General features: G+C 31.3%; 1 protein-coding gene across 3 annotated transcripts in view; it reads left to right on the forward strand.

Moving 5' to 3' along the window:
• Spock3 (SPARC (osteonectin), cwcv and kazal like domains proteoglycan 3) overlaps nt 1-16476 on the forward strand; it is a 370986-nt gene that overhangs the window by 327612 nt on the left and 26898 nt on the right. For all 3 annotated transcript variants that reach the window (XM_063234792.1, XM_063234791.1, XM_063234793.1), the window contains exon 7: nt 11479-11598. In XM_063234792.1, the coding sequence (XP_063090862.1) occupies nt 11479-11598 (120 nt within the window). The remainder of the gene's footprint in view (nt 1-11478; nt 11599-16476) is intronic.

Here is a 16476-nt window from a genome sequence, read left to right on the forward strand (position 1 = left end):
TACCAACCTTTAAGCTTGTGACTTCATTTTTACCCCACAGTAATTCCTTTAATGGCCACTAGAATTGATTGTAATAGCAGGCATGCCTTCTATTAATACTATCCAAGAGTAAAAGCAGTTCTTGGCAGGTTCCTGAATGGAATTCATCTGATTAAATATGCATCTTTTGATTACTGGCTAACCTTATACAACCTTTACTGTCTGTCTTTTTCCTTTAAAGATTAATCTGGCAGTCCATCAGATAAAATAACAATCTGAATGGCTCTGAATTACTTTGCTTCATCTATCAAATCAGATCAGACTATTACTATCAGGTTTTGTAGATATATGTGATCATAAAATTACTATCTAATGGGAAAGAAAATATACTAGAATGCAAAGCTAAGATTGTAAAATGTGCCACAAAACGTATTTTATAGGTTGCGAATATTTGCTAGACCTACAAAAGGACATCTCAAAGAAAGTTTTAAAAAAGTAACTGTAATCTTCATTGATTTACTGTTGCCCATTATCTTTGGATCACATGAGCTGCCATGCTGAATCTAGTTTACCAATAAAATCCATGTTATAGCACTCTTAATCACATGGAAGATACTATTGGACCCGCGTTCTTTTCAGCTTTATTGATTACTTAATGGTTCTATGGTGCCTTAGAATATGTGATAAGCATTAAAGTTAGTAGAAGGGTTTTTTTTCTGATCAATTGAATAGCTAATCTGATTTTAATGAAAGACTAGAAAGAGTCATATCACTTTATAAGACAAATTCTCATTGTGCTTTCTAGGAATGAAGTCAGTAACAACTCTAGGCATCAACTTTTGACTTTTAGCAACATTTTAGCTATATAATTATTAAATGCCATAGATAATTTTGAACCTTTATGTTATAATTCCATTGATAGAATAGATCAGTGTATGTTTGAAATGTCTTATTTTTGTTGAGTTGGTTTAATTTATAAACAACTGGGATATCCTAATATTCATTCTAAGGGCAGACATGATTTTACAAGTGTTTTGTAGAACATTAAATATTCCAACAAAATTTATCACCTCTAAAATATTTGCTTGGAATAATACTTTGTCACTTGATCTTGCCCCTAGTTTCTCTTGCTTTTCAGAGAGACCTTTATATGACCCAAAATGTCACTAACTGTCAGAATATAATCAATCATGGATTGCTACTGCCCAAATGCCTGCTTTGAGACTCATCTATTCAACATGTACTCACTAAAGTCTACATAAAATGCCTTCATTATAAAACACTTTCATCCTCCAACTGGTCCTCCAAAAGCAAATTATTTATGAAATTTCAAAATTTCAAATACACGTGTGGGCATCGATATTCTTAATAACTATAGAAATTGTAGCTCAAGTTTTAATAAAACTATATGATTTACAGCAAATGTTGAAAAACCTCATGCTTTTACTTTCATAATTTATAACTTTAAAATATTAGAGTGACTTTAATATACATGATGCTCAGGCTGAAATAATATTTGGTAAAAATTATTCTGTAAGTTATATGTGTATGTTTGTGTGCTTTATTTTCATAGAGAATTTTCAGAGCAATTTTCCTGATTTTTGTAGCAGACATACAGTTAGCATGACACTGACAGTAGGAGTCAGTCAAAATCTTTCTGTCTCTTTGTAAGAATAGTTAAATGAAGTTTTAAACTGGACTTTAAACTTCATTTTTTAAAAGAAAATGAAGTCAGTTCACTCTCCTCTGGAATGAGACATTTTCAGTTTAATCTGTAAACAGAGGTGACTATGTTTGTGCACATACAAAAATAAGAGCGTACATACATGTTCAAATATATTTGCATATATATATTATGTTTTAAGTTGCTCCTCATTTGTTTAAAAAGGTTCTAGAAGAGCACTATGTGTCCCCTCAAACTCATATGCTGAGAATCTAATTCAAAAGTGTAATATTAGGAGATGATGTCTTTGAGAAATGATAAGGTCATGAGGGCTCCACCTTCATGACTCTAATCATTGCCCTTATAAAGGAAACCAAAGTTTCTTCATAGTTTTTCCATAACAGCTCACAGAAAAATATCAGCCAGGTAGGAGCAAGGCACTTACCAGACACCAAAGTGTTAATCTTGTCGAAGCCTTAATGTTATTCTCAGCATAGAGAACTATGTGAAATGCATTTCCCTTGTTCACAAGGCACTCAATCCATAGTACTTTGCTGTAGACATCCAAATGGACTAAAACAGTTTCTTTTGATCAAACCAAAATACACTAATGGGTTTTGAGAGTTTACAGGATACTGGTCTCTTTAATCTTTTCCCAACATCTTGAATCTCTCTGCTTATGAATTTTATCATAAAATCTTTCACTATGAATTTTTACAAAGAAAATTATCTCTTATACAGTTTTGAAATATCTAGCATCATTTACGAATTAACCAGAAAGTGCTCTTATTTTGCAGTTCATTTTTTAATTTAAGCATTTATAAAATTTTGTATAGTATACATCAAGTTGTGATAGATACTTTTTTAAATTCTACTTTGGAGAAAGATTTGTGACTGAGTTCTGTGTTGGAGACACGATTCACAACGTAAAATATAGGAACTGTCATTTACTTAATAGGTTCATGTGTATATTACTACAAGGAGTTGAAAGATCTTTTTCTTTTTCTGGATTTATTATCTGACATCAGTTACTCCATGAGAGACACATGTATATTCATTTTTAGTTTAAATGACTTACATAAATGCATAATTTCATTCCATTTAAGTTGTTTTATATTTAAGAAATTATTCTAAATTTCAGTGAGTTCATTTAATTTGCATACATTTAGACTTTATTTCTCAAACAAATGCAGATTTCAGATATCTTGAAAATAGTTTTTGAAATTAAAACTTTGCACGTTTTAGGAACAAGTTGTCAACATGCATCAAGAAACTTTATATAGTCATATTATGAGCTAATAGCTCTATTTCTAAGGTTTTACAAGAAAATAACAAGAGACATAGGGTGGGATAGAAAAATTGATATGTTAAGGATATGTTAAGAGCAATAAGTTTGTCAAAGAAAGACAAAAGCCTTATCCTTTTACACATATATAGAACCTAAAAACAATGGCCTCAAAAAGTAAACAGCAGTTCACTGAACACAGAATCCTAGCAAGTTTTGATGGGGCAGCAGGGTCGATCATGTGCATCAAACATAGTCACATGGATGAAAAAGATCTAGTACAACAGAACGATGCTAGTTCATAGCACTTTATTAGATATTTTACAAAGAACCAGGGAGAGGAGACTGAGGCTTTGCAATACAAAGAAATGCCAAATATTTGTGGAAAGAGAAATGCTAATCGTTCTAATTTTTTCATTACACATTGTACACAAGAATCAAATTATCACACTGTATCCCATAAACAATTTTGTGTCAATTAAATAATATAATGTCTAAAACCCCATAAAGAGTAAAAAAAATACTTTTTGAAGAAGCACAGAAACTAAAAGTAATCTACTTATTCTTGACCTAAAATTGATTGTGGGGATTTTTATTGTTATACATCTATATAATGTTCATCATATTGATTCATTCATATTGTCGATATAATACATACATATTATAGATACAATAAATTCATGGACAAGATATTTCAGCAACCTGAGAAAATTTTAATTTTATGATATATTACCAAAAAGGATAGCAAATTTTGCTCATGTGACCTAATCCAAATTATATAAAATACATATTGCAGATAAACATATTAAATATTTTAATTAGCTACCTGTGTTGCTTACATATTTCTCACTTCTTGGACAATTTTAAATTTCCTCCAAAATTAAAGGAGGAAAGGTTTCCTTAGCTGACAGTCTGTGGAGTTTTCAGCACATAATCAGTTCACTCCAAAGCAAGGTTGCAATAGCAAAGAGACAGCAGTTCATGGCAGCAGAAAGTAGAAAAAGCAACCAGAGCAAAATGGGAGGAGAGAGAAAGAAAACCTCTTTCCCTTGCATATTGTATATGTATGCTACCTGCTATAGAGTGGATGTAGCACTCACACCCATTGTCTTCTGTGGCTTTCTCCTCGTAGTCCCAGCATTGGATCACTGATCAATCTTAAACTCTAGAAGCCCAATCCATGAATGCATGAGGCTTTAGGGAACATCTAAACACAAACGATAACACTACCTATTTATAACAGTGTTAAATATATTCTTATATGTATTCTTATTAATATACATTTTAAATATATAGTCACAAAATTGGCTTGTTTTAATCAATAAAAATAGATTTTTAATGACATAAGAATAGCATTAAAAATTCTCCTCATTCATAAAATGCAAAATAGAAATTAAAGTGGTCTTTGAATTATGGAATTAGAAGATCATTATGAAAGATTGGACTCTATAAAAAGGAAATACTTATTGCAGATGGGGAAATATTTTTATTAATCAACAATGATAAGGATTGATGGAGTTTTATTTATTAACCTCAAAGAAAATCAAAGACTCAGAAAAATTTATTTAGCAGTACTTAGTGTGTGTTTGGGGGGGAGAAGATTACCAAATCATTTCTGGTACTTTCTGAACTAAGTTTCACTGAGGTTATTTAAATTACTATGTAGTATACTACTTCATACCATTTTTCGTTATGCAAATTCATGATATTCTAATACCTAGAAAGAATGAATGTTGTGAAAGCTTTTATTAAAACTTAGTGTTTAAGTCAAGTAGAGATGAGTAAGTTGGAATAAACTTTTAAATATTTCTCAATAACACAAGTACTGTGTGATCTCTGTTGCTGAGTTGAACATTCTCAGGATCTGCTCTGTCTGGAACTTTAACTTTACATTCAAGCTTCTTAATTATATAATACAGTCTTAACTCATTTATCCAGACATCAGTATTCATTCTTTAATAAGTGAGTACTCTGAATAATCACACTGAAGCATCTTATAATGCATCTTAAGCCATTTGAATTTTTAAAACTTAATACTACAGACTAAGTGGTTTATGAACAACAGAAACTGAAAATTTATTTCTCTTGTTTCTAGACAGTGAGAGTAAGGAATAAGTTCAAGGAAAATATCAGCAGATTTAGTTTCTGCCAAGCTGTGTTTCCAGGTCCATTTTATGTGATCATTTTTATGCTATCTTCGGATGATGGAGAGTTGTGAAATCTTCCTGTAGTCTTCTGACTGTGGGAGTACATCTCAACCCTGAAGGATGTGTCCTGGGCCTCACCATTTCTCCAAATTCCAGCTCCTACTACCACAACACAGCACAACACAACATTGGGATTTTTATTTGAACATATGAATTTTAAGGGAATGTAAACAGCACAGTGTGAGTAAATTGAGGGCATTTTAAATTTGTGTAAAATGGAGACTTTTAATATCTCTTAACATATAAGATTAGGTAAAAACTTGGGATCAAAGATGTTTATCAACATTAAACACAAAATACAAAGAAAAATTAATAGTTACCATTAATAAATTCTTAGTTTTATTGTCATAAAATACAAGAATTTCACGAGGTGGCGCATGCCTATAATCTCAGCACTTGAAACACTGAAGCAGAAGGATTACTGTAAATCCAAGACCAGCCTGGTATGTGTAGTGAAATACAGAGTAACCAGCTGTCTAGAAAAGCCAAACTAACTTACTAAATTAATAAATAGACTTGGATCATTTTTACACTTATATTTAAAATATTTGAGTTTCAAGAAATGTGTAACTTGAAGTTTCTACTTTGGCATGAATTTCTGCTTTAATAAATGACATCAGATAAATTATTGACATTTTTTTAATTAAATGAGTTAATTGTTGCCAAAAAAGCCTAAAAATTATAAAATATTTTCAAAAGTTTTACGTGTAAAATATTGTTTTAATAAATGCTGGATTTGGAGCCTCCAGAGACAAGATGATCTGAACTTATGGCTGATATGGATGTGTCCTTGAAATGTGTCCAGTTCTCATTATACTTGATTATATCTGAATAATGAATGTTAAAAATCTTAGATGTGAACATAGGTAACCTTGTTCATCTTATTACTCATATATTTCACTGACATATTTGTGGGGAAATGATGCTATTTTATCAAAGTAGCAATTATTTGAATTATGAGCATCAGATTTGTGACTAAATACTTAATATTTGAACAAAGAATATAAATTCTGTATACTAAAATGTGGTATAATAGAAGTTAATACCTCAAGGTTAGATTAATGAATATGATCTATGAGTGTTAATTCACCTTGATTAGAGTTCAATGATTTTGATCCTTGGGACTAAATGCCTGTTATGCACAATGCAAAGGAAAAAGAATTTACTTTGGCTCACAGTTTCAGAGGCTTCAGCCCATAGTTGGCTGGGTCTAAGCCAGAAATATCATGGTGGAAGGCCCTGGAGGAGGCAAGCTGGCACCTCACAGCAGCCAGGGACCAGCAAAAGCAAGGAAAAAGTCAGAAACAGAAAAGGGCCGATTCCTTCAGTGACCTGCTTCCTCCAAACAGCCTGATGAAGTTAGTGCTCTAAGATCTAATAACCTCCACAACCCTGGACATGTGAACATTGGAGCCTTTTGGGAGTCTTCTCGATCCCTATCATATCTCCCATATAATGTGCATTTAGTTGTAAACCAGTCTTTTCTATAAAAGAGATTTGAAGGGTGGAGGCTGGATAATACTCTAGAACTGGTTTTCTAAATTAAATGAACACTCAACCTTATCTCCCACATTCAGTGAAACGCTCAACCTCACCGCCCTCCGTTACTGCTTCTTGTTCCCTGGTCGTAAATGTGATCGTTTTGAAGTATTGCAGGTTCTTCCCTCCACGTCATTAGCTATTTCATGAAAGGCCTAATATGTTCAAATACTATCTTTTTTCTGCCTTGATAAATGGCAATACACATTACTTTCCTCTCACTTTACGATATTGTCATAAGACCTTTCTTAATTTTCACTGATCACTCCCGTTATTTACAAGCAACATTTTATTAGCAAAGTAACCTAGAATGTTCTTTCAGTCTCAAATTCCACAAGGAGTACCTCATACCTCATTTTTGTAAAATGAAGTCATTTGCATTGCCTTTCATGTCTTCGCTTTCAACTCTGATTCTTGAGGCTGAAGTTACTGCCAAAATTGATAGTAATTACATTATATTCTCTAATCACTAAGTGAATCAAATTTCAAATGAAGAGTTTGAATTCAAATTTAGAATTTCATGATCATGGAAATATTGTTGACAGAAAAGTAAGAATTTATGTTACAATTAGATACATTTTCCTGTCTTAGTTGAATTATATCATCTTCAATATTAAATTTCATTCTTGCTGTTATTATATGCACAGGCTTTTATAAGCTGTCAATAAGATCCTGTTTGCTAAATCACAGTCTCCTCACTATTCATTAAACATATTTCTCCCTGAGCTTGAAAACATCTTACTTGGTCTTTCTGACCTACACTTCCAGTATGAGTTCTTTACTGAAGTTTTCTTAACTGAATTCCCTTTTTGGAAATTTCCTATTTCCTATTCCTTAGTCATTTTTAAACTTTGACTGCAGCTGATTTTCACGATGCCTTGAAATGTGAAATCTATGATTTCTTCCACAGCTAGACAAGCCTTTATGCTGTGCATTTGCTGGTTGAATAGATGTGGAAAGTTATATTGAAATTTATTTTCCTTAACACACTGAACATTTGCCTCATTACCTCCTTTAATCTTTTTTTTTTTTTTTTTTTTTTTTTAACAAGTGATTACTGGGCAACCAAGCTCTTTGTTGCCTAGTGTAGGTAACTTTTAATTTGTTACTATTTATGTTTTTCCTCATGAAAACTACTGCTATCTTTTAACATTTTATAACAGAAAGTTTAAAAGATTTCATGTGTGTATACATATAGAAACATAGGTCTTCAAACCTCTATGCCAGATGGTAGACTTAGCTGATCTTTCTCTTATCTCCCATTTTTGAGATAAGAGATCTACTTTATTCTGTATAGTAGAATTTTTTGGCTTTTTCAGTGCTCATTATATATATATATATATATATATATATATATATATATATATATATAAATCAATGTGAATTAACACTTATAGATCATATTCATAATCTAACCTTGAGGTTTTAACTTCTATTATACCACATTTTAGTATACAGAATTTATATTCTTTGTTCAAATATTAAGTATTTAGTCACAAATCTGATGCTCATAATTCAAATAATTGCTACTTTGATAAAATAGCATCATTTCCCCACAAATATGTCAGTGAAATATGTGAGTAATAAAGATGAACAAGGATACCTATGTTCATATGTGTATACGTATATATATATATATATATATATACACTCACACATACACATGTAATTCTTAATTTACAAGAGATACTGTTTTTCACTCATTAGTTGCTTTCTTTAACAAAATATTCTAGTTAATAATTTCACATAATTGAAGAATTTTAGTGTCAAATTCAACTTTTATTCGATTTTAATGTAACTCATTTTATTATAAAAGTATAATATGATATCGTGTTAACTATTTCTGACTACATATAAGGTTCGAGTCATAAGTGCCAAAGATTTATTTAGTTTTCTTCTAGTTGTAAATATTAGGGCATTTCATTTTGTTATAGCTATATCGTTTTTATTCTTTTTTATTAGAAAAACATATTAATCCTTCCCCTAACCTTTCAAGCTTGATTTAAAATCAAATGTAAAGCCTCAGTAAGTGTATTTCTTGCTAAATGAATGTAAATTATTATTTCTAGAAAAGTAAATTCATGTAATATAACTGTTAGAAAAATGAGAGTAAAATATATCAATTGAGTTCTGGAAAAGAGCAGCAGCAAATCACATTTATTGTTCATGCAGAGCAGAAGACCCTTGCCAAGATGTTGATTTAAATAGGGAATACCAGGCTAAAGTGTAAATATTTACATTTGGAGAAATTATTGTCTTACCACTTACTTCATGCTTGATCTTGGCTAAAAGTTCAAGAAGCAATCGCCAGTCAGCTTCACGCAATTGAATTTATCAATAAAAATGATTATTTTGCTTGTCCTATAGTTAACTTTTTTTTAATGAAATGAGAGATGAATTCTGTTACTTGCTTTGTCTCTGGCCAGGAGTCTTCACACCTACTCCTCCCTTCACTTACATTTGGCACACAGCGTGCACTCTGAAATTGCACTTACTGTCTTCATAGAAATTCCCTTCGCTTCTTCTCTTACAATTTTCATTTTCTCTTATCAGTCATTTTCTTTCATGTTTTTTTTTTCTCTGCTGTATCACATCCTTTGGGAGCTCTTTGGAAAGAAAGATTGTATGGATGGTCAGTTTTAGATTTTGTACAATTAAAAATCACTTCAGCATTCCCTGGCACCTGATTGTCACGGACACAGGAATTTTACAATTCTGCAGTGAAGTTTTCATTGTCCTGCTACCACTGATGGTGTTGTTGTACTTTGGATCAGAATTAATTTGTATTGAAGAATTGTCCCTAACTCTGTGATGGGGCTTTTGCAAGAAGATTGGATCGTGAGGACCCTAACTTCAAAAGAAACCCACTGACGTCTCTCTAATTTGATGCTCTTTTGAAGATGATGAAAACGTAGAAAGTGGAGCCCAGTTAGGTCTGTGAGTAGTGGTGTTGTTCTTTCAACACTTAACTTATTCCTGGCCTCTTCTTCTCTAGCTCTTATTCTTTCTGCTTCCAGGTTCACACAAGGTGAGATATCTTTTTTTCATATTTTATTATTAGTTCATCTTTGCAGTACATGAGTACATTCACCACGGAAGATGTGTATCAATATGTGGCACTCCTAAATTCATTTTTGTTCTTTCTCCTTCTTTCCCTCCAACCTTCTTTCCCTCCACATCAATAAAAGCTCTATTTCTAGTTTTTTCTTTCAATTCTTTTTTGCCTTTAAATTCCTTTAAATCCTCCCCCATCTCTTATTCCTCTTCCAGTTTGAACACCTTCTTTCTACTCCTTAATATCTCTGTCTCTCTCTCATTCTGTGCCTTATTCATACTTTGGATTTCCTATACTAATCAGGGAAAGTGATATTTAAACTTGTGTGCCTGTTTTATTTCACTTAAAATTATAGTCTCAAGGTACGTACATTCATCTTAAAAATGCCTAAAGCTTATCCTTATTTATGGCAGAGTTGTACTCCATTATATATAAATACTATATTTGCTTTATCCATTCATCTGTTGATAGATGAACATACAGGCTGTTGTCAATATTCAGCAGTTATGAACTGTGCTGCCATAAACATGAGTATGCATGTATCACTGTACTATGATGTCTTTACTTCTTTAGGGAAGATACCTTGGAGGGGAATAGCTGGGCCACATGAAACATTTGGTTTTAGTTTTTTTGAAGAATCTCCATACTTTCTTGTTCCACATTCTTCTCACCAGCTGTTCAGCCATACCACAAGCCCTGGAGCAATGAAACCAACTGATCCTGTGATAAACCTTTTCTCCTTTAAGTAGGCCCTCTAGCATATTTTATTGAAGTCACACAAAGCTGATTGAAACAGTTGCTATTGAAAAATAAGAAGGCAATCTGATTTTTATTTATTTTTTATTTATTCTTATAAATTATTTTTAACAAAATAATCAACATGGATTTTAATATGGGATGCTTGACAGTGGAGGAACCTGTATCATGGCAACAGACGGAGGAGATAGACCTGCAGGTATAGATCAAAGGAATTGATTTCTTTATATTTTCAAAATATTTAAAAAACAGTCTTAAATTTGAATGCCATACTTTAACATTAATCTTGCACATGCACTTTATTCTGCTGTTGTTTACTATGTAGACTGAAATAATATTATTAGCAAATAATATTATATAGAAACAATACAAAAGACTTAAATTCCAAATGTCATTTTCTAATATATGACTTTTATACCAAAACACAATAAAATTTTCTAATATATTTAACACTATTTGTTAATGTCAAATGATATGTTAATCATTTTGGTGCTTTAAAATATATAAGGTTAAACTAAATATAAACTGCTTATATTTCATGCATTTCAGCTTATAATGAGTACATTAATATGGAATTCTAAATTATAAGCATTTAATAGAGTTAATGAATAATAAATGTGCAATATTCATTTTGGATTTTCCTAGTTTGAATTTTTCATTTTCCCCTCTAAATTCTAATGTCATACTCATAACCTAAATATTAGGACTCTGTATGATGTTAACAATAAGAATCTTCAGTAGAAGCTCTTTTTCTTCACAGAGTGGAAGTCAAATTCTACTAAGAACATTCCTATATTAAGTAAAGTGTTATTTTATATTGAATCTTATTAAGTCTCAAGGATAAATTCAATTTTCTATTTAAAAAATGATTAGTTTGATTTTTTTTTTCTTTTAGGCACTGTTACTGTTCAGGTTGATGGAACAGTTTGAGAAAGAGAACTGGCATCCTGGTGAATTATAATGAAGTATTTATGTTGTTTCTCTTTGCTTTTAGCATGCAGTGACCTGGAGTTCAGAGAAGTGGCAAACAGATTACGGGACTGGTTCAAAGCTCTTCACGAAAGTGGAAGCCAAAACAAGAAGACCAAATCGCTACTGAGGCCTGAAAGAAGCAGTAAGATGTTTAAATTGATAAAATTTATTTTCTTGGAGATGAAATTTTGCATGTAAGGAATTGCTCAGAAGAAAACACTATTTCCGTGTTTATTCCTTACTTAGATGTTAAACAAAGATCAGAACATTGTGCTTTCTTCCACGCATTGCAGTAGTATTTTGCAAGGAAATAAAGCATCAGTGGAAACTGATTCATGGAAAAAGAAATGTTTCCTCAGAGAACATTTAAATTCCAGTTAAAATTTCAGACATGAATATTTTTCATTATTTTTTCAAGGCAGTAAAAAGTAGAATGATAGGAATAATAGTAAAATTTTTGAAATAAATATTTTGGTTCATATTCTTAGAAAACACACTTAGTCTTCCCTGATTGTTAAAATGTTTTAGATTGAGTTTTCATATATCTTTATTTGGCTCTGTATATAATGGATGTGTGAACAATAAAAATGCCTGCAAATGAAATAAGTGATGCACTGAATATAAATAAAAGAGCTATAAATTCTTAATATATTCTTTCATAATCTGTACGATGGTCTCATTTTTTATTTCCTTAGAAATATACACTGCAAACTATAATAGGTTACTTGTTATGAGTAATTTTATAAACTTTACATTTTATATTCATTCACACAAAATCTGTTTTATACTTAATTGATAGAAAAATAATGTTGATCCATGGTTTAATCTTTTAAAGATCAAAATACTTCCTCTAAAAAAGAAAAAGAAGGTAAATTGGCAGCATTAAAGTATATGCCACATCTTTTGCCTGACAGAGGAACCCCAGTGGTGTGGCCTTCATTGTTTGGCAGAGTGTCATGATCATCCAGTGTCATTTGCAAATCTCAAAATGCAATATTTAATAAAATTGAATGCTAAACACAATCATCTACACTTTGTATTTCCTAAAATGTTTTCTGGGGTTTTTTTCTCAATTAAATTTGCCATAATCTTTTTTAATATTATGAATTTTACATATATCATAAAATAGTTGAATATATTAATACAATTAAACTATTAGCTTTAGATATAAAGATATTCTTTGAATGTGTAATGAATATATACATATATTTTTCTTTTTCTTCTCATGAATTTTAGAGTGAAATTTTAGTACTTTCCTAATGCTTTAAAAATGTTTCTCATGTTTGTCTTTAAATTTATTGATCAAATTATTGGCAGCTGTGCTTGTTTATGCCTTTCAGCCTGGACTTATTTCAGAGTGATGATAATAATTAAGTGAATTTTCTTCTGGTCCTTAAGAAAATTCATAGAGAATGAAAAATTCCTTATAGAATATTGATTTTTAAAATATTCACAAATTTCATATTCACCCTTGTGTCTCCATTAATCATACTTAAAATACCATGCTCTCAAGTTTGTTCTTTCATTTTGATTTCAAACTAATTTCCCAAGTAAATTTAGAAGTAGATCAAAAATTAACTTGTTAAGCCTTTACCAAGCTACTTAGTTAATTGTATATTTTCATGGCATCTCATTTTCTAGGCTTTTGTTTCAAGAAATACCATGAAATTCCCTTAAACAATGGAAGATTATAGAAGCTCCTTTGGAGTTCTTTATCATTACGTTGCACAGGAAAATGTGGGTTTCAGGGTTATCTGTACTCTTTCAAGTAGCTAGTAGGCTACATAAATTTGCAGAGGAGATCATCCTCTAGAACGCATGGAACAATTTCATAGACAAGAAGTGGTTGGCTCACTTCCTCAGGTCTGAACACTCTCAGGGTGAATCTTTCCCCTAACACCATCATATTTAGTATAATGCACTCTCCAACGTCATACTACCCATCTCCTTGTTTTTATCTTTCCTTAAATGTTAGCACAGTGATGATCTACTTATGTATTTTATATTCTCTCCCAGTAGATTACTTTAAACTCAATGAAGTTAGTGAGTGTTACTCATCATTGTATTGCTAGAGCCTGAGTCAAAATTTTAGCACATAGTATTCATGTAACAGAAATGAATAGAATTAATGAATGAATGATGCTAAGAACCTATCAGTGTACTACATTGTGTAGCTATACTGTAAGTAAATCAATCAGTGCCTTAAGAATAAGAGTATATACTGTACCCATTATTGTATCCATTTAAATGAAAGCTTCAATCTGTAATGTTTGTTTCTATGAAAAATAATTCCAAGTATTAGAAATAATGGGACCAAATGTACATGCATTTTAAATTGGAAATGATGGTAAGTGTTGCCAGATTGCTTTGTAAAAGCTTTAGTGTACTTCTAATTTCTGACTGCAAGGTATAGTACTAACTTTTGATTGATCCTCAACCAGCTAAAAGTAATGCAACTTTTTTTAACTTTCCCATAGTTCTGTGTTGCTATATTTCCCTTTACATTTAATATGTACTTCTTTGCAGTGAACTTGAGTAGAATATTAGGTGAAAATATTTGTGTTGTGAAGAAAAGCTCTTCATAAAGTATGTCTATCAATCTTTTTAGTAATGAAAGAATCAAATTGATGCTTTTATTGCAATTATAGTTATTCAGAACTTTCTAGCATTTTTGGCAGTTTTTGCTTCAAGTGTTTATTGTTCACAACATAAGCATTTATCTCTGTGCTGTTAAAAAACGTCCTGTGTATAATTTTATTTGGTTCATTTTTTACACTCTACCCTACTAAAGCTTTCTAGCACAGAGTTTACTCTATTTGATAGTAGTTTTGTATTTCTATATACCATTTGTATTTCTACATCACACTTTCCTAGTATCCTTGTTACTATTTATTGTTCATTTTCTTTATTAATTGTATTTAATTCCCTCTCTCTTATCAACAACCAGAGTTGGGTTTTTGAATGAGATTGTTTCATAGGACACCAAACAGAAGATGGGCATTATTTTTGAATTAAAGATATAAAGAAATCAAAATAAAGCACAGAAAAATACACTATTTTTAAATGTTTTCCTTTTAAGTATAAAAGTTCTTTAAATTTGCTTTCTTTGAGTTACTTTTCTTATTACTGAGACAATCCTTGACACTCAAGTTAAGGGAGAAAAGGTTTATTTATCTCCTGGTTTGTAGAGGTTTCAGGCCAAGTGAGGGTAGCATTGCACACAAGCATCACAGAGGAGAAATAGTTCATGATGGGAAGAAGGTAGAAAAGCAAGTAAAGGACCTTAGTAATTCTTTCCTTCCCCTTTACATTCACTCCAGACTATCAGGATTAGAGCAGGTGCCAAATCAATCAGTGGACTAATTTAGTGATTGCGGACCCTGAATCCTAGCAATTGTAATCTTAGCGTTGCAACATTAATCACACACACTGGGTCCGGTCACCTGTAAAAAAGTGCCACCATCTATGACTGCACAAGGCTTTCAAGAGACATCTAAAGTCAAGCCATAACACTTGTTTTCCAGTAGCTTAACAGCAGACAAAAATTCAGTGAAACTTTATTCCAACGGAGAGAAAAATCAAACGTAAATTTTACATCAGAATAACACTTGATACTATTTTTCAAAAAATCATATATAAACATTTAAGTATTAGCTATCATTGATAAAGACAAAAAATTTGGGGAATCATTTATAACCTCTGAATTTTATTTAGCATTTATCTCACAGGATTTGTAACAATCACCTTGTTGTAGGACAGTATCTTATTTTAACAAAAAGATGTCTTGTATATTTTGCATGTCTTAGATGCAAAGCTCTTTTTCTTAGGAGAGTCACTGATATAATTTTTAATTACAGTAATTTTTATTTTATAAAGGAAACTAGTAGGTGAATAATTATAAAGTGTTTTACTTCAGCATTTTGCAGTAGATTAGCAGTTTATGAATATACATTTTATACTTTTATAGCCATATTCTTCTTTACAATGTATCTTTTTAATGTTGGAAAATGAATACATTTAACAGGTTCAAATATGTAAGTTTCTCTAAAGCCATAAAAAGATAGGCAAAAGTACATAATTTTAGTGTTTTATGAGATTGATGTGGATGCTAGATTAAGTATAAATTAAGGACTACTCAGTAATTATTTAAATTTAGGAAAAGTATAAGATTTGAAGTTACCCTTAGGTATTAGAAAATTTTTATGTTATTTGATCAAAAAATATAATTGCTGCTAAAATGAAGTTCATTAGAATAAATCAATTTGAATTAAAAGCAAATGTAGGTTGTTTATAACTAAATATCTTGCACATGTAATAATGACTAATTTGATCAGTAAAGCTAGAGAAGAATTTTATTTCATTTTTAAAGCAGGATCTCGGGGCTGGGGATTTAGCTCAGCGGCATAAGCGCCTGCCTTGAAAGCAGGCAGTCGTGAGTTCGATCCCCGGTACTGATAAAAAGAAAAAAGACCAAAAAAAAAAAAAAAGCAGGATCTCCCTAACTCTAAATTACCCAAGCTGAATTCTCATTAGCAGTTACCCTGCTTCAGATTCCCCAGGTTCTGGGATTATAGACATGTGCCATTATGCTGGACTCCAAAGATTATTTAAATTATGCAATTTGTGTTTTAAGAAAATTGAATTATTCACAATGCAGTATTAGTATTTTTAATTCTTAAAAGCTTTGAAATTTTTCAGTTCATATAAGCAGTTGTTTATCTCAGAGCCCATCACAGGAGAGATTTTCTGATGAGATTTTACAATCCAGTTTGCAGTATTATCTGGAGTTAGGAACATAACAAAGTTAACTCATGCAAGTGCAAAACACATCCCATCCCTGTTGGGAGAGAAAGGTCCGTCTCTAAAAATTCATGCTCATGTATTTGTAGACTCCAGACACATTTAATGAAAGAAATTAATTACACATTGAAGTTGGTGCTGGAAGGAGACCTTGTTGCATTTAAGGGAGTCAGAGTATTTTCCCTTTCCTGACTAGGCCAACCTTACATTTCCCATACAA

The sequence above is a fragment of the Cavia porcellus genome, unplaced genomic scaffold (assembly GCF_034190915.1).
Source record: "Cavia porcellus strain 051 isolate PalLab524CR breed Dunkin Hartley unplaced genomic scaffold, mCavPor4.1 scaffold_24, whole genome shotgun sequence".
Lineage (NCBI taxonomy): Eukaryota > Metazoa > Chordata > Mammalia > Rodentia > Caviidae > Cavia > Cavia porcellus.